The sequence below is a fragment of the Argopecten irradians genome, chromosome 10, assembly GCF_041381155.1.
Source record: "Argopecten irradians isolate NY chromosome 10, Ai_NY, whole genome shotgun sequence".
Lineage (NCBI taxonomy): Eukaryota > Metazoa > Mollusca > Bivalvia > Pectinida > Pectinidae > Argopecten > Argopecten irradians.
This window is the reverse complement of record NC_091143.1, coordinates 42,852,471-42,880,413: the sequence shown is the minus strand read 5'-3', so window position 1 is coordinate 42,880,413 and position 27,943 is coordinate 42,852,471. Positions and strand designations below refer to the sequence as shown.

Here is a 27,943-nt window from a genome sequence, read left to right as displayed (position 1 = left end):
GCCTATAACTTATATCACCACATCAGATGTTAGCCTATAACTTATATCACCTCATCAGATGTTAGCCTATAACTTATATCACCACATCAGATGTTAGCATAACTTATATCACCTCATCAGATGTTAGCCTATAACTTATATCACCACATCAGATGTTAGCCTATAACTTATATCACCACATCAGATGTTAGCCTATAACTTATATCACCTCATCAGATGTTAGCCTATAACTTATATCACCTCATCAGATGTTAGCCTATAACTTATATCACCACATCAGATGTTAGCCTATAACTTATATCACCACATCAGATGTTAGCCTATAACTTATATCACCACATCAGATGTTAGCCTATAACTAACTTATATCACCACATCAGATGTTAGCCTATAACTTATATCACCACATCAGATGTTAGCCTATAACTTATATCACCACATCAGATGTTAGCCTATAACTTATATCACCACATCAGATGTTAGCCTATAACTTATATCACCACATCAGATGTTAGCCTATAACTTATATCACCACATCAGATGTTAGCCTATAACTTATATCACCACATCAGATGTTAGCCTATAAACTTATATCACCACATCAGATGTTAGCCTATAACTTATATCACCACATCAGATGTTAGCCTATAACTTTATCACCACATCAGATGTTAGCCTATAACTTATATCACCACATCAGATGTTAGCCTATAACTTGTATCACCACATCAGATGTTAGCCTATACTTATATCACCCATCAGATGTTAGCCTATAACTTATATCACCCATCAGATGTTAGCTATAACTTATCACCACATCAGATGTTGCCTATAATTTATATCACTCATCAGATGTTAGCCTATAACTTTATCACCACATCAGATGTTGACCTATAACTTATATCACCACATCAGATGTTAGCCTATAACTTATATCACCTCATCAGATGTTATACCCCTATAAAATAGTTCCTATATAAACTCTATTGACAAAAATGCCAATAAATTAACTGTTCCGACGAGCGGTCCAAAGAACTGTTAAAATCGACTGTTAAAATGTGCTGTTGGACCGGAGTGACGTCACACCAACAATTCGTGACGTCAATGGTATGTCAATGCGACGTCAATCTTCTTATCGTTTGGTAAACAAACATAATGGCGGAAGGCAGCACTCGATTTGCGGAAGCAACAGAGGATGAAATTCAGAAGATTCTGAACGACCGTGATAGCAAAAACACTAAAAAACGTTATCAGAACTGCTGAAAATCTTCTTCATGAATACTGTGAAGCTGTTGGATGTACAGTTGGGTCGTCCCTTACCAATGTTACAGTGGACGAATTGTGTGAAATCCTACGGAAGTTCTACTGCGCCGCAAGGAAAAAAGACGGCAGTATGTATGCAAAAAAAACCATGATATCTATAAGATATGGGCTGCAAAAGTCCTTTGAGAAGTCCCATGGCATCGACATAATCAACGACGTCGGATTTAAGATCGCCAATGACGTATTTCATGCCAGTATGGTAAAAATCAAGAAAGAGGGAGCCGGCGAAGTGAAACACAAAGAAATCATAAGTGAAGCAGACATGAAAGTTCTGTATGACAGCGGAGTGTTCAGCACAGAAACACCCAAAACTCTACAACAGAAAGTATTCTTCGAGTTGATGTTATACTTTTGTAACAGAGGTAGAGAAAATTTACGTAACATGACCAGAAATGATTACACAGTGCAGTCTGACGCTGACGGCAGACGTTATGTTACCTGTAGTGTGTCGAGGCTGACAAAGAACCACAGGGGAGATACTGCTGATGATGATCAAGATGGGGGCAGAATGTATGAGCAACCAGGTATGTAATGTATTTTTTATTCCAATCACGAATGTCCATAAGTGCCGAGATAAGCTCTACAACAGGCAATCTAAATTTCCTCGTGTCACCTTTTACTACTGTAATTTGTCTCAACCCACTCGCCCCACGATTATCCAAAAGATACATTTAAACAACAAGGTCTAGGTTAGATCCATATTTCGTATTTGAATCATTCGGTTAGTAATAGTTAATTTTTACATTATTTTTTTTTTCAGGAGACCCAAATTGTCCTGTTGCAAGTTTTGAGAAGTATTCAGTAAAACTTAATCCACTATGCGATGCGCTTTGGCAGCGACCCCGTCAGTCAATTAAGGACGAAAATCATGTTTGGTACGACAACATGGTACTTGGTAAAAATAAACTAGGGTACATGATGCAGTCCATAAGTAGTGAGGCTGGGCTCGGAACTACATATTCCAACCACTGTATTAGGGCAACATGTATATCTATGTTGGATGAATGTGGATATGAATCTCGACACATCATCGGCATATCAAAACACAAGTCAGAAACAAGTTTGAAGCACTATTCATCAAAATTAAGTAACACGAAGAAACGAGAAATGTCATATGCTTTAGCAAAGAAAGTTGTTCCACAACCTTCAAGCTCTGTGCAACCACCAATGAAGGAGATTGCTCCAGTCAATGTAGATATACCCAACTCACATACACCTCACGAAACTACATGTTGTGATGTGCTGGATATAGATGACAAGGAACTAGCCGCTTTGCTTGAAAATCCGGATGTGCTTGGAAGTATAGAAAATATTCCACAGCAAAGTCATGCAAAATCAGTTTTTTCGTTCCACGGATGCAACATCAACATTTATAATAGTTGAATGTGATTTTTTTCACAATGTTGTGATGATACTGTCAGTGTTAATTAATAACTTTGAAATCTATACCGGTATCTTATAATGTTACATGTATGCTATACATGTATTTTTCATTAATTGTTACAATAAAGCTTCAGCTTGACAAAGACTATGTATTTCATGGACAGAATGAACATTAACACTCACAATGATTTAATTTGAATAAATTCAGACTGGTTTATTCATTTTAAGAAGATGCATCTAATAGGAAAAAACAACACAAAATTCCTTGTTTCGTGATGTGGTATTATGTTGTTTTGTTATTTGATATATTTGTTAAAGTGGTTTAAAATAATAAATTAATTACTCTTTTAAAATGTTTTGAGTCATTGGGGTATAACAAAACAGTTATCGACTGGGTTTTCGGGCAACAGATGATTTGTTGGACCCTCACACAAACTGTTGACCTCGGCCTTCGGCCTCGGGCAACAGTTTGTCTTCGGGTCCAACAAATCATCTGTTGCCCTCAACCCCAGTCAACAACTGTATAATATAACCTCATCAGATGTTGGCCTATAACTTATATCACCACATCAGATGTTAGCCTATAACTTATATCACCACATCAGATGTTGGCCTATAACTTATATCACCACATCAGATGTTAGCCTATAACTTATATCACCACATCAGATGTTAGCCTATAACTTATATCACCACATCAGATGTTAGCCTATAACTTATATCACCACATCAGATGTTAGCCTATAACTTATATCACCACATCAGATGTTAGCCTATAACTTATATCACCACATCAGATGTTAGCCTATAACTTATATCACCACATCAGATGTTAGCCTATAACTTATATCACCTCATCAGATGTTAGCCTATAACTTATATCACCACATCAGATGTTAGCCTATAACTTATATCACCACATCAAATGTTAGCCTATAACTTATATCACCACATCAGATGTTAGCCTATAACTTGTATCACCACATCAGATGTAAGCCTATAACTAATATCACCTCATCAGATGTTAGCCTATAACTTATATCACCTCATCAGATGTTAGCCTATAACTTATATCACCACATCAGATGTTAGCCTATAACTTATATCACCACATCAGATGTTAGCCTATAACTTATATCACCACATCAGATGTTAGCCTATAACTTATATCACCACATCAGATGTTAGCCTATAACTTATATCACCACATCAGATGTTAGCCTATAACTTATATCACCACATCAGATGTTAGCCTATAACTTATATCACCACATCAGATGTTAGCCTATAACTTTATCACCACATCAGATGTAGATGTTAGCCTATAACTTATATCACCATCAGATGTTAGCCTATAACTATATCACCTCACTGTGTTAGCATATAAATTAACATCACCACATCAGATGTTGGCCTATAATTTATATCACCTCATCAGATGTTAGCCTATAACTTGTATCACCACATCAGATGTTGACCTATAACTTATATCACCACATCAGATGTTAGCCTATAACTTATATCACCTCATCAGATGTTATACCCCTATAAAATAGTTCCTATATAAACTCTATTGACAAAAATGCCAATAAATTAACTGTTCCGACGAGCGGTCCAAAGAACTGTTAAAATCGACTGTTAAAATGTGCTGTTGGACCGGAGTGACGTCACACCAACAATTCGTGACGTCAATGGTATGTCAATGCGACGTCAATCTTCTTATCGTTTGGTAAACAAACATAATGGCGGAAGGCAGCACTCGATTTGCGGAAGCAACAGAGGATGAAATTCAGAAGATTCTGAACGACCGTGATAGCAAAAACACTAAAAACGTTATCAGAACTGCTGAAAATCTTCTTCATGAATACTGTGAAGCGGTTGGATGTACAGTTGGGTCGTCCCTTACCAATGTTACAGTGGACGAATTGTGTGAAATCCTACGGAAGTTCTACTGCGCCGCAAGGAAAAAAGACGGCAGTATGTATGCTAAAAAAACCATGATATCTATAAGATATGGGCTGCAAAAGTCCTTTGAGAAGTCCCATGGCATCGACATAATCAACGACGTCGGATTTAAGATCGCCAATGACGTATTTCATGCCAGTATGGTAAAAATCAAGAAAGAGGGAGCCGGCGAAGTGAAACACAAAGAAATCATAAGTGAAGCAGACATGAAAGTTCTGTATGACAGCGGAGTGTTCAGCACAGAAACACCCACAACTCTACAACAGAAAGTATTCTTCGAGTTGATGTTATACTTTTGTAACAGAGGTAGAGAAAATTTACGTAACATGACCAGAAATGATTACACAGTGCAGTCTGACGCTGACGGCAGACGTTATGTTACCTGTAGTGTGTCGAGGCTGACAAAGAACCACAGGGGAGATACTGCTGATGATGATCAAGATGGGGGCAGAATGTATGAGCAACCAGGTATGTAATGTATTTTTTATTCCAATCACGAATGTCCATAAGTGCCGAGATAAGCTCTACAACAGGCAATCTAAATTTCCTCGTGTCACCTTTTACTACTGTAATTTGTCTCAACCCACTCGCCCCACGATTATCCAAAAGATACATTTAAACAACAAGGTCTAGGTTAGATCCATATTTCGTATTTGAATCATTCGGTTAGTAATAGTTAATTTTTACATTATTTTTTTTTCAGGAGACCCAAATTGTCCTGTTGCAAGTTTTGAGAAGTATTCAGTAAAACTTAATCCACTATGCGATGCGCTTTGGCAGCGACCCCGTCAGTCAATTAAGGACGAAAATCATGTTTGGTACGACAACATGGTACTTGGTAAAAATAAACTAGGGTACATGATGCAGTCCATAAGTAGTGAGGCTGGGCTCGGAACTACATATTCCAACCACTGTATTAGGGCAACATGTATATCTATGTTGGATGAATGTGGATATGAATCTCGACACATCATCGGCATATCAAAACACAAGTCAGAAACAAGTTTGAAGCACTATTCATCAAAATTAAGTAACACGAAGAAACGAGAAATGTCATATGCTTTAGCAAAGAAAGTTGTTCCACAACCTTCAAGCTCTGTGCAACCACCAATGAAGGAGATTGCTCCAGTAAATGTAGTTATACCCAACTCACATACACCTCACGAAACTACATGTTGTGATGTGCTGGATATAGATGACAAGGAACTAGCCGCTTTGCTTGAAAATCCGGATGTGCTTGGAAGTATAGAAAATATTCCACAGCAAAGTCATGCAAAATCAGTTTTTTCGTTCCACGGATGCAACATCAACATTTATAATAGTTGAATGTGATTTTTTTCACAATGTTGTGATGATACTGTCAGTGTTAATTAATAACTTTGAAATCTATACCGGTATCTTATAATGTTACATGTATGCTATACATGTATTTTTCATTAATTGTTACAATAAAGCTTCAGCTTGACAAAGACTATGTATTTCATGGACAGAATGAACATTAACACTCACAATGATTTAATTTGAATAAATTCAGACTGGTTTATTCATTTTAAGAAGATGCATCTAATAGGAAAAAACAACACAAAATTCCTTGTTTCGTGATGTGGTATTATGTTGTTTTGTTATTTGATATATTTGTTAAAGTGGTTTAAAATAATAAATTAATTACTCTATTTAAAATGTTTTGAGTCATTGGGGTATAACAAAACAGTTATCGACTGGGTTTTCGGGCAACAGATGATTTGTTGGACCCTCACACAAACTGTTGACCTCGGCCTTCGGCCTCGGGCAACAGTTTGTCTTCGGGTCCAACAAATCATCTGTTGCCCTCAACCCCAGTCAACAACTGTATAATATAACCCATCAGATGTTGGCCTATAACTTATATCACCACATCAGATGTTAGCCTATAACTTATATCACCACATCAGATGTTAGCCTATAACTTATATCACCACATCAGATGTTAGCCTATAACTTATATCACCACATCAGATGTTAGCCTATAACTTATATCACCACATCAGATGTTAGCCTATAACTTATATCACCACATCAGATGTTAGCCTATAACTTATATCACCACATCAGATGTTAGCCTATAACTTATATCACCTCATCAGATGTTAGCCTATAACTTATATCACCACATCAGATGTTAGCCTATAACTTATATCACCACATCAGATGTTAGCCTATAACTTATATCACCACATCAGATGTTAGCCTATAACTTATATCACCACATCAGATGTTAGCCTATAACTTATATCACCACATCAGATGTTAGCCTATAACTTATATCACCACATCAGATGTTAGCCTATAACTTATATCACCACATCAGATGTTAGCCTATAACTTATATCACCTCATCAGATGTTAGCCTATAACTTATATCACCACATCAGATGTTAGCCTATAACTTATATCACCACATCAGATGTTAGCCTATAACTTATATCACCACATCAGATGTTAGCCTATAACTTATATCACCACATCAGATGTTAGCCTATAACTTATATCACCACATCAGATGTTAGCCTATAACTTATATCACCACATCAGATGTTAGCCTATAACTTATATCACCCATCAGATGTTAGCCTATAACTTATATCACCACATCAGATGTTAGCCTATAACTTATATCACCACATCAGATGTTAGCCTATAACTTATATCACCACATCAGATGTTAGCCTATAACTTATATCACCACATCAGATGTTAGCCTATAACTTATATCACCACATCAGATGTTAGCCTATAACTTATATCACCACATCAGATGTTAGCCTATAACTTATATCACCACATCAGATGTTAGCCTATAACTTATATCACCACATCAGATGTTAGCCTATAACTTATATCACCACATCAGATGTTAGCCTATAACTTATATCACCACATCAGATGTTAGCCTATAACTTATATCACCACATCAGATGTTAGCCTATAACTTATATCACCACATCAAATGTTAGCCTATAACTTGTATCACCACATCAGATGTTAGCCTATAACTTATATCACCACATCAGATGTTAGCCTATAACTTATATCACCACATCAGATGTTAGCCTATAACTTATATCACCACATCATCAGATGTTAGCCTATAACTTATATCACCACATCAGATGTTAGCCTATAACTTATATCACCACATCAGATGTTAGCCTATAACTTATATCACCACATCAGATGTTAGCCTATAACTTATATCACCACATCAGATGTTAGCCTATAACTTATATCACCACATCAGATGTTAGCCTATAACTTATATCACCACATCAGATGTTAGCCTATAACTTATATCACCACATCAGATGTTAGCCTATAACTTATATCACCACATCAGATGTTAGCCTATAACTTATATCACCACATCAGATGTTAGCCTATAACTTATATCACCACATCAGATGTTAGCCTATAACTTATATCACCACATCAGATGTTAGCCTATAACTTATATCACCACATCAGATGTTAGCCTATAACTTATATCACCACATCAGATGTTAAGCCTATAACTTATATCACCACATCAGATGTTAGCCTATAACTTATATCACCACATCAGATGTTAGCCTATAACTTATATCACCACATCAGATGTTAGCCTATAACTTATATCACCACATCAGATGTTAGCCTATAACTTATATCACCACATCAGATGTTAGCCTATAACTTATATCACCACATCAGATGTTAGCCTATAACTTATATCACCACATCAGATGTTAGCCTATAACTTATATCACCACATCAGATGTTAGCCTATAACTTATATCACCACATCAGATGTTAGCCTATAACTTATATCACCACATCAGATGTTAGCCTATAACTTATATCACCACATCAGATGTTAGCCTATAACTTATATCGCCAAATCAGATGTTAGCCTTTATCTCATATCACCACATCAGATGTTAGCCTATAACTTATATCACCACATCAATTGTTAGCCTATAACTTATATCACCACATCAGATGTTAGCCTATAACTTATATCACCACATCAGATGTTAGCCTATAACTTATATCACCACATCAGATGTTAGCCTATAACTTATATCACCACATCAGATGTTAGCCTATAACTTATATCACCACATCAGATGTTAGCCTATAACTTATATCACCACATCAGATGTTAGCCTATAACTTATATCACCACATCAGATGTTAGCCTATAACTTGTATCACCACATCAGATGTTAGCCTATAACTTATATCACCACATCAGATGTTAGCCTATAACTTATATCACCACATCAGATGTTAGCCTATAACTTATATCACCACATCAGATGTTAGCCTATAACTTATATCACCACATCAGATGTTAGCCTATAACTTATATCACCACATCAGATGTTAGCCTATAACTTATATCACCACATCAGATGTTAGCCTATAACTTATATCACCACATCAGATGTTAGCCTATAACTTATATCACCACATCAGATGTTAGCCTATAACTTATATCACCACATCAGATGTTAGCCTATAACTTATATCACCACATCAGATGTTAGCCTATAACTTATATCACCACATCAGATGTTAGCCTATAACTTATATCACCACATCAGATGTTAGCCTATAACTTATATCACCTCATCAGATGTTAGCCTATAACTTATATCACCACATCAGATGTTAGCCTATAACTTGTATCACCTCATCAGATGTTAGCCTTTAACTTATATCACCACATCAGATGTTAGCCTATAACTTATATCACCTCATCAGATGTTAGCCTATAACTTATATCACCACATCAGATGTTAGCCTATAACTTATATCACCACATCAGATGTTAGCCTATAACTTATATCACCACATCAGATGTTAGCCTATAACTTATATCACCACATCAGATGTTAGCCTATAACTTATATCACCACATCAGATGTTAGCCTATAACTTATATCACCACATCAGATGTTAGCCTATAACTTATATCACCACATCAGATGTTAGCCTATAACTTATATCACCACATCAGATGTTAGCCTATAACTTATATCACCACATCAGATGTTAGCCTATAACTTATATCACCACATCAGATGTTAGCCTATAACTTATATCACCACATCAGATGTTGGCCTATAACTTATATCACCACATCAGATGTTAGCCTATAACTTATATCACCACATCAGATGTTAGCCTATAACTTATATCACCACATCAGATGTTAGCCTATAACTTATATCACCACATCAGATGTTAGCCTATAACTTATATCACCACATCAGATGTTAGCCTATAACTTATATCACCACATCAGATGTTAGCCTATAACTTATATCACCACATCAGATGTTAGCCTATAACTTATATCACCACATCAGATGTTAGCCTATAACTTATATCACCACATCAGATGTTAGCCTATAACTTATATCACCACATCAGATGTTAGCCTATAACTTATATCACCACATCAGATGTTAGCCTATAACTTATATCACCACATCAGATGTTAGCCTATAACTTATATCACCACATCAGATGTTAGCCTATAACTTATATCACCACATCAGATGTTAGCCTATAACTTATATCACCACATCAGATGTTAGCCTATAACTTATATCACCACATCAGATGTTAGCCTATAACTTATATCACCACATCAGATGTTAGCCTATAACTTATATCACCACATCAGATGTTAGCCTATAACTTATATCACCACATCAGATGTTAGCCTATAACTTATATCACCACATCAGATGTTAGCCTATAACTTATATCACCACATCAGATGTTAGCCTATAACTTATATCACCACATCAGATGTTAGCCTATAACTTATATCACCACATCAGATGTTAGCCTATAACTTATATCACCACATCAGATGTTAGCCTATAACTTATATCACCACATCAGATGTTAGCCTATAACTTATATCACCACATCAGATGTTAGCCTATAACTTATATCACCTCATCAGATGTTAGCCTATAACTTATATCACCACATATCAGATGTTAGCCTATAACTTATATCACCACATCAGATGTTAGCCTATAACTTATATCACACACATCAGATGTTAGCCTATAACTTATATCACCACATCAGATGTTAGCCTATAACTTATATCACCACATCAGATGTTAGCCTATAACTTATATCACCACATCAGATGTTAGCCTATAACTTATATCACCACATCAGATGTTAGCCTATAACTTATATCACCACATCAGATGTTAGCCTATAACTTATATCACCACATCAGATGTTAGCCTATAACTTATATCACCACATCAGATGTTAGCCTATAACTTATATCACCACATCAGATGTTAGCCTATAACTTATATCACACCCATCAGATGTTAGCCTATAACTTATATCACCACATCAGATGTTAGCCTATAACTTATATCACCACATCAGATGTTAGCCTATAACTTATATCACCACATCAGATGTTAGCCTATAACTTATATCACCACATCAGATGTTAGCCTATAACTTATATCACCACATCAGATGTTAGCCTATAAACTTATATCACCACATCAGATGTTAGCCTATAACTTATATCACCACATCAGATGTTAGCCTATAACTTATATCACCACATCAGATGTTAGCCTATAACTTATATCACCACATCAGATGTTAGCCTATAACTTATATCACCACATCAGATGTTAGCCTATAACTTATATCACCACATCAGATGTTAGCCTATAACTTATATCACCACATCAGATGTTAGCCTATAACTTATATCACCACATCAGATGTTAGCCTATAACTTATATCACCACATCAGATGTTAGCCTATAACTTATATCACCACATCAGATGTTAGCCTATAACTTATATCACCACATCAGATGTTAGCCTATAACTTATATCACCACATCAGATGTTAGCCTATAACTTATATCACCACATCAGATGTTAGCCTATAACTTATATCACCACATCAGATGTTAGCCTATAACTTATATCACCACATCAGATGTTAGCCTATAACTTATATCACCACATCAGATGTTAGCCTATAACTTATATCACCACATCAGATGTTAGCCTATAACTTATATCACCACATCAGATGTTAGCCTATAACTTATATCACCACATCAGATGTTAGCCTATAACTTATATCACCTCATCAGATGTTAGCCTATAACTTATATCACCACATCAGATGTTAGCCTATAACTTATATCACCACATCAGATGTTAGCCTATAACTTATATCACCACATCAGATGTTAGCCTATAACTTATATCACCACATCAGATGTTAGCCTATAACTTATATCACCACATCAGATGTTAGCCTATAACTTATATCACCCACATCAGATGTTAGTAGCCTATAACTTATATCACCACATCAGATGTTAGCCTATAACTTATATCACCACATCAGATGTTAGCCTATAACTTATATCACCACATCAGATGTTAGCCTATAACTTATATCACCACATCAGATGTTAGCCTATAACTTATATCACCACATCAGATGTTAGCCTATAACTTATATCACCACATCAGATGTTAGCCTATAACTTATATCACCTCATCAGATGTTAGCCTATAACTTATATCACCACATCAGATGTTAGCCTATAACTATATATCACTTATATCACACATCAGATGTTAGCCTATAACTTATATCACCACATCAGATGTTAGCCTATAACTTATATCACCACATCAGATGTTAGCCTATAACTTATATCACCACATCAGATGTTAGCCGATAACTTATATCACCACATCAGATGTTAGCCTATAACTTATATCACCACATCAGATGTTAGCCTATAACTTATATCACCACATCAGATGTTAGCCTATAACTTATATCACCACATCAGATGTTAGCCTATAACTTATATCACCACATCAGATGTTAGCCTATAACTTATATCACCACATCAGATGTTAGCCGATAACTTATATCACCACATCAGATGTTAGCCTATAACTTATATCACCACATCAGATGTTAGCCTATAACTTATATCACCACATCAGATGTTAGCCTATAACTTATATCACCACATCAGATGTTAGCCTATAACTTATATCACCACATCAGATTATATAACTTATATCACCACATCAGATGTTAGCCTATAACTTATATCACCACATCAGATGTTAGCCTATAACTTATATCACCTCATCAGATGTTAGCCTATAACTTATATCACCACATCAGATGTTAGCCTATAACTTATATCACCACATCAGATGTTAGCCTATAACTTATATCACCACATCAGATGTTAGCCTATAACTTATATCACCCATCAGATGTTAGCCTATAACTTATATCACCACATCAGATGTTAGCCTATAACTTATATCACCACATCAGATGTTAGCCTATAACTTATATCACCACATCAGATGTTAGCCTATAACTTATATCACCACATCAGATGTTAGCCTATAACTTATATCACCACATCAGATGTTAGCCTATAACTTATATCACCACATCAGATGTTAGCCTATAACTTATATCACCACATCAGATGTTAGCCTATAACTTATATCACCACATCAGATGTTAGCCTATAACTTATATCACCACATCAGATGTTAGCCTATAACTTATATCACCACATCAGATGTTAGCCTATAACTTATATCACCTCATCAGATGTTAGCCGATAACTTATATCACCACATCAGATGTTAGCCTATAACTTATATCACCACATCAGATGTTAGCCTATAACTTATATCACCACATCAGATGTTAGCCTATAACTTATATCACCACATCAGATGTTAGCCTATAACTTATATCACCACATCAGATGTTAGCCTATATCTTATATCACCTCATCAGATGTTAGCCGCCGATAACTTATATCACCACATCAGATGTTAGCCTATAACTTATATCACCACATCAGATGTTAGCCTATAACTTATATCACCACATCAGATGTTAGCCTATAACTTATATCACCACATCAGATGTTAGCCTATAACTTATATCACCACATCAGATGTTAGCCTATAACTTATATCACCACATCAGATGTTAGCCTATAACTTATATCACCACATCAGATGTTAGCCTATAACTTATATCACCTCATCAGATGTTAGCCTATAACTTATATCACCACATCAGATGTTAGCCTATAACTTATATCACCACATCAGATGTTAGCCTATAACTTATATCACCACATCAGATGTTAGCCTATAACTTATATCACCACATCAGATGTTAGCCTATAACTTATATCACCACATCAGATGTTAGCCTATAACTTATATCACCACATCAGATGTTAGCCTATAACTTATATCACCACATCAGATGTTAGCCTATAACTTATATCACCACATCAGATGTTAGCCTATAACTTATATCACCACATCAGATGTTAGCCTATAACTTATATCACCACATCAGATGTTAGCCTATAACTTATATCACCACATCAGATGTTAGCCTATAACTTATATCACCACATCAGATGTTAGCCTATAACTTATATCACCACATCAGATGTTAGCCTATAACTTATATCACCACATCAGATGTTAGCCTATAACTTATATCACCACATCAGATGTTAGCCTATAACTTATATATCACCACATCAGATGTTAGCCTATAACTTATATCACCACATCAGATGTTAGCCTATAACTTATATCACCACATCAGATGTTAGCCTATAACTTATATCACCACATCAGATGTTAGCCTATAACTTATATCACCACATCAGATGTTAGCCTATAACTTATATCACCACATCAGATGTTAGCCTATAACTTATATCACCACATCAGATGTTAGCCTATAACTTATATCACCACATCAGATGTTAGCCTATAACTTATATCACCACATCAGATGTTAGCCTATAACTTATATCACCACATCAGATGTTAGCCTATAACTTATATCACCTCATCAGATGTTAGCCTATAACTTATATCACCACATCAGATGTTAGCCTATAACTTATATCACCACATCAGATGTTAGCCTATAACTTATATCACCACATCAGATGTTAGCCTATAACTTATATCACCACATCAGATGTTAGCCTATAACTTATATCACCACATCAGATGTTAGCCTATAACTTATATCACCTCATCAGATGTTAGCCTATAACTTATATCACCACATCAGATGTTAGCCTATAACTTATATCACCACATCAGATGTTAGCCTATAACTTATATCACCACATCAGATGTTAGCCTATAACTTATATCACCACATCAGATGTTAGCCTATAACTTATATCACCACATCAGATGTTAGCCTATAACTTATATCACCTCATCAGATGTTAGCCTATAACTTATATCACCACATCAGATGTTAGCCTATAACTTATATCACCACATCAGATGTTAGCCTATAACTTATATCACCACATCAGATGTTAGCCTATAACTTATATCACCACATCAGATGTTAGCCTATAACTTATATCACCACATCAGATGTTAGCCTATAACTTATATCACCACATCAGATGTTAGCCTATAACTTATATCACCACATCAGATGTTAGCCTATAACTTATATCACCACATCAGATGTTAGCCTATAACTTATATCACCACATCAGATGTTAGCCTATAACTTATATCACCACATCAGATGTTAGCCTATAACTTATATCACCACATCAGATGTTAGCCTATAACTTATATCACCACATCAGATGTTAGCCTATAACTTATATCACCACATCAGATGTTAGCCTATAACTTATATCACCACATCAGATGTTAGCCTATAACTTATATCACCACATCAGATGTTAGCCTATAACTTGTATCACCACATCAGATGTTAGCCTATAACTTATCACCACATCAGATGTTAGCCTATAACTTATATCACCTCATCAGATGTTAGCCTATAACCTATATCACCACATCAGATGTTAGCCTATAACTTATATCACCACATCAGATGTTAGCCTATAACTTATATCACCACATCAGATGTTAGCCTATAACTTATATCACCACATCAGATGTTAGCCTATAACTTATATCACCACATCAGATGTTAGCATACGGAAGTTCACTGCGCCCGCATAAAAATATATCTAGACGGCAGTATGTTTGCTAAAAAAAAAACCATTATATCTATAAGATATATGGCTGCAAAACACTATAACTTCAACGACGTCGGATAAGATCGCCAATGACTATTTCATCCAGTATCAGAAAAATCAAGAAAGAGGGATCATTGGCGAAGTGAAACACAAAGAAATCATAAGTGAATTCAGACATGAATCTTCTATATGACAGCGGAGTTTATCAGCACAGAAGAAACACCCATAACTCTACAATAAAAGTATTCTTCGAGTTGATGTTATAACACATCTTGTAACAGAGGTAGATTCATGAATTTATTTCTAACATTATATCCAGAAATGATTACACAGTGCATCTGACTTGACGGCAGACTTATGTTACCTGTAATGTGTCGAGGCTGACAAAGAACCACATGGGAGATACTGCTGATGTATCCATCAAGATAAGAATGTATGAGCAACCAGGTATGTAATGTATATTTTTAATTTGTATAATCACGAATGTCCATATCAGTGCCTAGATAATATCTTACATTAGGCAATCTAAAACTTTCCTCGTGTCACCTTTTACTTACTGTAATTTGTATCAACCCCACTCATAATATATTATCCAAAAGATACATTATAACAACAAGGTCTAGGTTAGATCCATATATTTCTGTAAGTTGAATCATTATACGTTATATATAGTTAATTTTTACATTATTTTTTTTTCAGGAGACCCAAATCTGTAATGCAAAGTTTTGATATTATTCATATTATATAATTAACTACTATCAGATGTTTGGCAGCGACCCCACAGTTTGATTAATGACGAAAATCATGTTTGGTACATACACATGTGTTTGATATTGGTAAAAATTACTAACTAGGGTATATATCAGTCCATAATCTGTAGAGGCTATAATACATATTCCAATAACTGTTGTATATCAACATGTATATCTATGTGTTGGATATGAACTATATAACTTACACATCATCGTTATATCAAAACACATAGTCAGATTTAACATTATGAATTACTATATGTTTTAAGCACTATTCATCAAAATTAAGTAACACGAAGAAACGAGAAATGTCATATCATATGCTTTAGCAAAGAAAAAGTTGTTCCATATCCACAACCTTCAAGCTCTGTGCAATATCCACCAATAAATTACTATTGCTCCATAAATGTAGTTATAACAATCACATACACACCTCACGAAACTACATGTTGTGTATGTGTGGATATAGATGATCAAGGAATAGCCGCTTTGCTTGAAAATCCGGATCTTGGAAGTATAGTAAGTTTGATATTAACATTCACAAAAGTCATCAAACTATCATTTTTTTATTACCACGGATGCAACATAATTCATTTATAACTAGTTGAATTGTATATTTTTTTTTACATCTTTGTGATATACTGTCAGTGTTAATTAATAACTTTGAAATCTATACCGGTATCTTATAATGTTACATGTATTATATACATTTATTTTTATTAATTGTTACAATAATAGCTTCAGCTTTGACAAAGACTATGTATTTCATGGACAGAATGAATCATTAACACTCACATGATTATATTTATTTATCCAATAAATTCAGACTGGTTTATTCATTTTATGTTGAGATGCATCTAATAGGATTAAAAAAAACAATCAAAATAATTCAGTTTCGTGATTTGTATATATCAGAATAATTTGTTGTTACGTTATATATTGTTTTAAATACCTAAAATATATTAAATTAATTACTATTTTAAAATGTTTTGATCATTAACATCATAATAATTATTCTAAATAATCTGTACAGTATCGACTGGTATTTTATACCACCATCATATTTTTTGTTGACCCTACTAGAACTTTATTATACCATCCCTCATCAAACATTTGTCTGTTATACTAATCATCTTGTTGATCACCATTTGTATAACTCATAATTTTAGAATATCAGTTGTTTGATATCTATACTTTTATATCAATAATCATGAAGTTTAGCTATAACTTAACTATCAGAATAACATCAATTTAATTAACTATAACTTATATCACCAATAATCAGATGTTATATGACTATAACTTATATCACCACATCATATGATGTTAGCCTATAACTTATATCACCACATCAGAATGTTAGCCTTAATCACTTATATATCACCTCAGATCTTAATAGCCTATATATTACTTTTATCACCACATCATCAGATGTTGTTATATCTTTATATCACCACATCATATGTTAGCTATAACTTTGTTATATCACCACATCATGTTAGCCTATAACTTATATCAGACCTCATCAGATTTATATATAACTTATATCACCACATCATCAGATGTTAATGCCTATAACTTATATCACCACATCAGATGTTAGCCTATAACTTATATCACCACATTCAGATGTTAGCCTATAACTTATATCACCACCCTCATATGTTAGCCTATAACTTATATCACCACATCAGATGTTAGCCTATAACTTATTCACCACATCATCATGATGTAAGTTTGATATATAAAATTATATCACCACATCAGAATATTAGCCTATAACTTATATCACCACATCAGATGTTACATTTCTATAACTTATATCACCACATCAGATGTTAGCCTATAACTTTATAACCCTATCATATGTTAGCCTATAATACTATAATATTACATCATAACATTTAGCTATATTGTTGTATCACCACATCATATAATGATGTTAAGCCTATAACTTATATATCACCACATCAGATTTAACCTATAACTTATATACCACATCAGATGTTAGCCTATAATACTTATATCACCACATCAATGTTAAGTTTGATATATATTATATCACCTATCAGAATGTTAGTTCTATAACTTTCACCACTTTTATCAGATGTTTAGCCTAAAACTTTTGTATATCACCAATCAGATGTTAGACTATATCACTGTATATCACCTCATCAGATATTAGCCTATAATTATATCACCACATCAGTGTTAGCCTATAACTTATTCACCACATCAGATTTTATGCTATAACTTATATCATAATAATCAGATGTTATATATAACCATATATCACCACATCAGATGTAATCCTATAAGTTTATATCACCACATCATAATATGTTAGATATAACTTTATATATTGATCATCAACATTTCATAACTTTATATACCACATCAGATGTTTGATATAACTTATATAATCACCTCATCAGATTTAGCCTAAACTGTATATCATTTCATCAGATTTTATATCTATAATAATCACTATATCATTTCTATAACTTTTATATCTAGATATAATGTTAGCCTATAACTTATATTAACATCAGATGTTATATATAACTTATATCACCATCATATAATAATTAGCCTATAACTTATATTAACATTTCATATGTTAGCCTATATTACTTATATATTACTATAATTGTTATAAGTTTGATATTAACATTCATCAGAATTTTATATCTAGCCTAATAATTTATATCACCCACATCAGATGTTAGCCTATAACATTTATATCCACATCAGTGTTAGCCTAAACTATTCATTGATATTACATATCACTTTTTTATAACTTATCACCTCATCATAATGTTGTAGCCACTATAACTTTAACTTTGACCTTACATCATGTTGTATAACTATATTACCACATCATAATAATCAGATGATTAACTATAACTTATATCACCACATCAGATGTTAATCATATCACTATATGATTGTACACTATAACTTTACATCACATCAGATGTTGATATAACATTTCTATATCACTATATCATAGATTTACCCTATAATTATATCAACATATCAGATAACTTTTTATATAACTTATATCACCATATCAGATATTAGCCTATAACTTTTATATCACCTCTGTTATCAGTTGTTATATATACTTATATCAGAATCATTTAGATGATAGCCTATAACTATTATTATATCACCACCATCATGATAATTTAGATATAACTTATATCATCCACCACATCATTATGTTAGACCTATAATTTATATCACCACATCAGATGTTTATATATAACTTATATCACCAATAGAATATCAGAATAGCCTTAACTTATATCACCACATCAGATAATTCATAAGCCTATACTACATATTTGTATATATCCACCCCATATAATCAATAATTCATGATTACTATCAGATGTTGTTATATAACATATCATACACAATCAGAAAAATTATATCATATTAACATATATCACCACATCATAATAGAATATAAATTATATACTATCATTATATGTTATATCCACTATAACTAATATTTTCAGATGTTACTATAATGTTATATCACCTATTTGATAATTAACCTACATAACTTATATCACAATCATCAGTGTTTGATATTATAATTTTTTATATCATCATAGATGTTAGCCTATAACTTATATCACCACATCATGTATCATAATTTTATATCTATCATATAATATCATTGTTGTTTGATCCATCATAACATTTCTATAACTTTTATATCCTATAAAAATCTGTGTAAGTATCCACCATATTACATTTTCATGATAACTTATATATTATATAATCTGTAAGTTGTTTAGCATACTTATATCATTGTTTGTAAGCCTATAACTATATCACCTCATCAGATAATTATGACATAAGTACTATAACATTTCTATATCCACCTCATCAGATGAATTACCTATATACTGTTATTGATATCCACCCCACATCAGAAATGTTTGCCTAACTTATATCACCACATGATGTTCCCACCTCATAATTATTATCACTTACATCACTACACAGTATATCTTATATCACATACACATCAGATGTTAGCCTATAATATGTTGTATATCATCTAACATCACTCATTTATATCATTATAACTAGTGTCAATGTTATCACTTATATTTCTTATAATCATATTAGACATCATTTATCCCATTTATTTATATAATTATATCATTACATCATATGTTTTTACCATTGTTGTTATATATCACAACATATATTAGCCTATATCACTTATATCACCATCATTAATTCTATACTTTTATCATTGATTGTATATCCACCTTGATAATAACTATTACTATCATTGATGTTATATAACTTATAATAATAACATCATGATTTAACATCAATATATTATACTTTTATATCAGAATATGAAGTTTATAACTTTATAACTATCACCACATCAATTTGGAATTATATATTTGTTTGTTATACCACATCATATAATGCCTATAACTTTGTATCATCACATCAATATGTTAGCCTATAATAATTGTATATCACCACATCATAATAACCATGAACTTATATCATCTGATGTTATATAACATATATCACTCTATAATAAATTATAGTATATAACTTATATCACCACATCAGATGTTAGCCTATAACTTATATCACCACATGATGTTAACATTTCTATAATATTATATCACCACATCAGATGTTAGCTATAAACTTTGTATATCACCACATCAGATTGATTAGCCTTATATAACATTTATATCACCACATCAGAATGTTATACTTATAATGTTATATCACCACATCAGGATTTTAGCCTTTCCCGATAACCCTAGTAACACCTCAATCAGATGTTTTATCCTTCCCAAATCATGAAACACCTTCATCAGCATTTGTGTTAGCCGTACTATAACTTATATCACCACATCAATTTGTTTATCCTATAAACTCTGTGATCATCTCATCAATGGTGACCTTATTCGTACTATTACGTATATTCAACCACAGTCAGTGATTGTTCTTGCCCAATGTAAAATTATTATTCACCTCATCATAAGATGTGCCTATAAACTTATATCACCTCATCAGATTTATGTCCCTATACAACTAATATCACCTTTCAGATGTTCGCCCAATATATATGTATCACCTCACAACTAGATGTTAGCCTATATAACTTATATCACCACATCAGATGTTAAGCCTATAACTTAATATCACCTCAGCCATCAGATGTGTAGAGCCAATAAACTTATATCACCACATCAGATGTTAGCACCGATAACATTATATAACCACCACATCAGATGTGTAGCCTGATAACTTATATCACCCACATACATGATGTATTAGCCTATAACTTATATCACCACATCAGATGTTAGGTCCCTATAACTTATATCACCCACAACAGTATTGTTAGCCTGATAAAATAAATATCACCACATCAGAGTCATCAGCCTATAACTTAGCCCTCGAACTTTACGCCTATCAACATAACTAACACATCATGATGTTAGCCTATAACTTATATCAACCGACATCAGATGGTTATGCCAGATACACTTATATCACCCACATCAAGATGATAGCCTATAACTTATACACACCACATCAGATGTTAGCCTATAACCGTATATCACCACACATCAGATGTTAGCCTATAACTTATATCACCCTTCATCAGATGCGAATAGCATATAATATTTATTATCACCATCATCAGATGTTAGGGCCTATAAAACTTATATCACCCACATCAGATGTTAGCCTATAACTTGATATCACCTACATCAGATGTTAGCCTATTACTTATATCACCACATCAGATGTTAGCCTATAACTTTATCACCACATCAGAATGTTAGCCTATAACTTATATCACCACATCAGATGTTAGCCTATAACTTATCTCACTCACATCAGATATGTTAGCCTATAACTTATATCATTTTCACATCAGATGTTAGCCTATAACTTATATCACCACATCAGATGTTAGCCTATAACACTTGCTGATGAATCTCATCGGATGTTAGCCTATAACTTATATCACCACATCAGATGATGTACCTATAACTTATAATCTCGACCACTCATATAACCTATAACTTTTATATCACCAAATACACAGAATGTGTAGCTTTTAAACTTAGATGTTTGCCTATAATCACCACATTCAGATGTTAGGCCTATACTTTCTTTATGTTCACCACCTATCAGATGTTAGAGCCTATAACTTTATATCACCTCATTCAGATGTTAGCCTATAACTTATATCATCCACCACTTCAGATATTACCATATATCTCAAATCACTCATCAGATGTTTAGCCTATAACTTATATCACCACATCAGTTGTTAGCCTATAACTAGTATAACCTATCAACTTATATCAACCACATCAGATGTTAACCTATATACATATATCACCACACAACTATAACTTATATCACCACATCAGAATGTTAGCCTATAACTTATATCACCACATCAGATGTTAGCCTAAAACTTATATCTCCTTCATCAGATGTTATGCCTATAACTTATATCACCAACATCAGATGTTAGCCTAAACCTTATATCACCACATCAGATGTTATAGCCCTATAACTTATATCACCTCATCAGATGTTAGCCATAACTTATATCACCTCACATCAGATGTTAGCCTATAACCTTGTATCACCTCATCATATGTTAGCCATAACTAACGTATATCACCCCATCAGATGTTAGCCCATAACTTATATCACCACATCAGATGTTAGCAACTTAAATTAGATCACCAACATCAGATGATTGGCGCCTATAAACTATATCACCACAGTACAGAAGTTTCAGCCTATTTGAACTTATATCACCCTCGATCAGATGTTAGCCGAGCTATAAACTTTTATATCCCACCACATCAGATGTTAGCCGTATAACTTATATCACCCTACATCAGATGTTATTAGCCTATAACTTAGTATCACCTTCATCAGAATGTTATTGCCTACGTAACTTAATATCCACCTGTCATCAGATGTTAGCCTATAACTTATTATCACTCCACATCAGGACTTTTAGCCTAACGTAACTTAAATCACCACATCAGAATGTTATAAGCCTATGTTTACTTATAATCACCACATCAGGATGTTGTAGTTTGCCTATCAACTAATAACACTATTACACCTTCAATCAGATGTTAGCCGCCTATAACTTATATCACGCACATCTCATAATGTTAGCCTAATAATGTTTACAACACCTACTATCAGAGGTGTAGCCTATAAGCATCGATTGTAGTGTCACCACATCAGATGTCGAGTTGCCTATAACTTATATCAATCACAGTTTATCATTTGATGATAGTCCTATAACTTAAAGCTTGCACAATCATATGTTAGCCTAAAAACTTAATATCACCACAATCAGATGTTATTAGCCTTGTAACTTTTATCTTCATATCGACCAACACATTCAAATGTTAGCCTATAACTTATATCACCTCATCAGAAGTTGGCCTATATGTTATAAGTCACCGAGCACTCTCGTATGTTAAGCCTCATAACATTATGATCACCTCATCAGATTTTAGCCAAAATATAACTTTATATCACCGACAATCAGATGTATAGCCTATAACTTAATATTCACCTCATCAGATGTGTTATAGACCTATAACTTAATATCACCCTTCATCAGATGGTTTTAGCCTATATAAACTTATATCACCACAATCAGATGTTTAGCCCTAACCTCAAGTCTTATTTCACCACACATCAGATGTTAGCCTATAAACTTATATCACCACATCAGATGTTAGCCCTTCCTTAATCTTATCTAACACCTACATCAATGTTAACGTGATAACACGTTTCATCACATTGCATCAGACTTATGTTGGCCTATAAAGTTATATCACCGACATCTGCATGTTAGCCTTTATCATTCATTATCACCACATCAGACTGTTCACACCGTATAACTCAGTATCACAACTTCATAATGTTAGCCTTTAGAGTTATAATCACCCTCATCAGATGTTTTAGCCTTCATAACTTATAACACCACATCAGTGTGTTAGCCTATAACTTATATACACCACATCAGATGGTTAGCCTGATAACTTATTGATCACCCCAGCATCAGATGTTTACGCCTATAACTTATATCACCTCATCAGAATGTGTGTTAGCCTATAACTTTATATATCACCACATCAGATTGTTAAGCCTACTAACTTGTATCACCACATCAGATGTTTAGACCTAAAATAACTTATATCACCACATATCAGTATGTTAGCCTAGTTAACTTATATCACCACATCAGATGTTAGCCTATAACTTATAGTACCACCACATCAGATCGTTAGCCTAGAGCCTATAACTCCTATATCACCTCTCATCATGACTTGTTAGCCGATAACTTATATCACCACATCAGATGTTAGCCTATAACTAGTTAGTCCCACCCACATCAGATGCGATTATGCCTATAACTTATATCACCTTCATCAGATGTTAGCCTGTTGAACTTATATCACCACATCAGATGTATAGCCTATTAACCTTATAATCGACCACATGGTATCAGTTGTTTATCACATAATAAACTTGTATCACCACACTCATCAGATGTTATACCCCTATAAAATAGTTACTATATAAACTCATTGACAAAAATGCCAATAAATTAAACTGTTTCGACGAGCGGTCCAAAGAACTGTTAAATCGACTGTTAAAATGTGCTGTTGGACCGGAGTGACGTCACACCAACAATTCGTGACGTCAATGGTATGTCAATGCGATCAATCTTATATCGTTTGGTAAACACAAACATAATGGCGGAAGGCAGCATCGATTTGCGGAAGCAACAGAGGATATCAAATTCAGAAGATGTGATAGCAAAAACATATAACATATATCAGAACTGCTGAAAATCTTCTTCATGAATACTGTGAAGCCATGTACAGTTGTTAGTCCCTTTACCAATGTTACAGTGGACGAATTGTGTGAAATCACGGAAGTTCTACTAGCCGCAAGGAAAAAAGACGGCAGTATGTATGCAAAAAAAACCATGATATCTATATGATATGGGCTGCAAAAGTCTTTGATAAGTCCCATGGCATCGACATAATCAACATCGATTTAAGATCGCCAATAACGTATATCATGCCATATGGTAAAAATCAAGAAAGAGGGAGCCTAAGTTAAACACAAAGAAATCATAAGTAAAGCAGACATGAAAGTTCTGTATGACAGCGGAGTGTTAGCACAGAAACACCCAAAACTCTACAACAGAAAGTATTCTTCGAGTTGATGTTATACTTTTGTAACAGAGTAGAGAAAATTTACGTATCACATGACCAGAAATGATTTTACACAGTGCAGTCTGACGCTACGGCAGACGTTATGTTACCTGTATGTGTCGAGGCTGACAAAGAACCACAGGGGAGATACTAGCTATATGATGATCAAGATGGGGGCAGAATGTATGAGAACCAGGTATGTAATGTATTTTTTATTCCAATCACGAATGTCCATAAGTGCCGAGATAAGCTCTACAACTGGCAATCTAAATTTCCTCGTGTCACCTTTTACTACTGTAATTTGTCTCAACCCACTCGCCCCACGATTAGCCAAAAGATACATTTTAACAACAAGGTCTAGGTTAGATCCATATTTCGTATTTGAATCATTCGGTTAGTAAATAGTTAATTTTTACAATTATTTTTTTTTTTCAGGAGACCCAAATTGTCCTGTTGCAAGTTTTGAGAAAGTATTCAGTAAAACTTAATCCACTATGCGATGCGCTTTGGCAGCGACCCCGTCAGTCCAATTAAGGACTAAAATCATGTTTTGTTTACCGACAAACATGGTTTAGCTTGGTAAAAATAAACTAGGGTACATGATGCAGTCCATAAGTAGTGAGGCTGGGCTCGGAACTACATATTCCAACCACTGTATTAGGGCAACATGTATATCTATGTTTGGATGAATGTGGATATGAAATCTCGACACATCATCGGCATATCAAAACACAAGTCAGAAACAAGTTTGAAGCACTATTCATCAAAATTAAGTAACACGAAGAAACGAGAAATGTCATATGCTTTAGCAAAGAAAGTTGTTCCACAACCTTCAAGCTCTGTGCAACCACCAATGAAGGAGATTGCTCCAGTAAATGTAGTTATACCCAACTCACATACACCTCACGAAACTACATGTTGTGATGTGCTGGATATAGATGACAAGGAACTAGCCGCTTTGCTTGAAAATCCGGATGTGCTTGGAAGTATAGAAAATATTCCACAGCAAAGTCATGCAAATGATCAGTTTTTTATCGTTGCCACGGATGCAACATCAACATTTGATAATAGTTGAATGTGATTTTTTTCACAATGTTGTGATGATACTGTCAGTGTTAATTAATAACTTTGAAATCTATACCGGTATCTTATAATGTTACATGTATGCTATACATGTATTTTTCATTAATTGTTACAATAAAGCTTCAGCTTGACAAAGACTATGTATTTCATGGACAGAATGAACATTAACACTCACAATGATTTAATTTGAATAAATTCAGACTGGTTTATTCATTTTAAGAAGATGCATCTAATAGGAAAAAATAAAACACAAAATTCCTTGTTTCGTGATGTGGTATTATTATGTTTTTTGTTATTTGATGTTTTGTTAAAGTAAAATAATAATATCACCTAATTACTCTTTAGCCTAATGTTATGAGTCATTGGGGTATAAACAAAACAGTTATCGACTGGGTTTTCGGGCACATATGATGTTAGAGGACCCTCATAACTTTGTATGTCACCACATCTTTTGTTCGGCCTATTTGTCTTCGGGTCCAACAAATCATCAGATGTTAGCCCTCAACCCACATCACAGTCAATCTGTATATATAACCACATCAGTTACAGATGTTGGCCTATAATATATCAACCCCACATCAGATGTTAAGCCGATAAACTTATATCACCACATCAGATGTTAGCCTATAACTTATATCACCACATCAGATGTTAGCCTATAACTTATATCACCACATCAGATGTTAGCCTATAACTTATATCACCACATCAGATTGTTACGCCTATAGCCTATAACTTATATATAACTTGTATCACCACATCAGATGTTAGCCTATAACTTATATCACCACATCAAATTGTTGGCCTATAACTATATCACCACATCAGATGTTTAGCCTATAACTTATATCACCACATCAGATGTTAGCCTATAACTTATATCACCTCATCAGATGTTAGCCTTTAACTTATATCACCACATCAGATGTTAGCCTATAACTTATATCACCACATCAAATGTTAAGCCTATAACTTATATCACCCACATCAGATGTTA

The 27,943-nt window shown here is 33.8% G+C and overlaps 1 protein-coding gene and 1 pseudogene across 1 annotated transcript; both read left to right on the top strand.

The window, feature by feature from the left end:
- Positions 1-877: 877 nt before the first annotated feature.
- On the top strand, positions 878-3,870 carry LOC138333969 (uncharacterized protein KIAA1958-like; annotated as a pseudogene).
- Positions 3,871-4,108: 238 nt separating this feature from the next.
- Positions 4,109-6,332, top strand: LOC138333968 (uncharacterized protein KIAA1958-like). Its single transcript, XM_069282692.1, has 2 exons — positions 4,109-5,139; positions 5,375-6,332. Exons 1-2 carry the CDS (start codon positions 4,449-4,451, stop codon positions 5,995-5,997), a joined length of 1,314 nt encoding a protein of 437 aa, XP_069138793.1. The 5' UTR covers positions 4,109-4,448; the 3' UTR covers positions 5,998-6,332.
- The last annotated feature ends 21,611 nt before the right edge of the window (positions 6,333-27,943 follow it).

Coding starts and splice junctions, on each gene's coding strand:
- LOC138333968 (XM_069282692.1), top strand. CDS start 4,449: ATGGCGGAAGGCAGCACTCGATTTGCGGAAGCAACAGAGGATGAAATT. Junction 5,140..5,374: donor CAGAATGTATGAGCAACCAG/GTATGTAATGTA, acceptor TTTTTTTTTCAG/GAGACCCAAATTGTCCTGTT.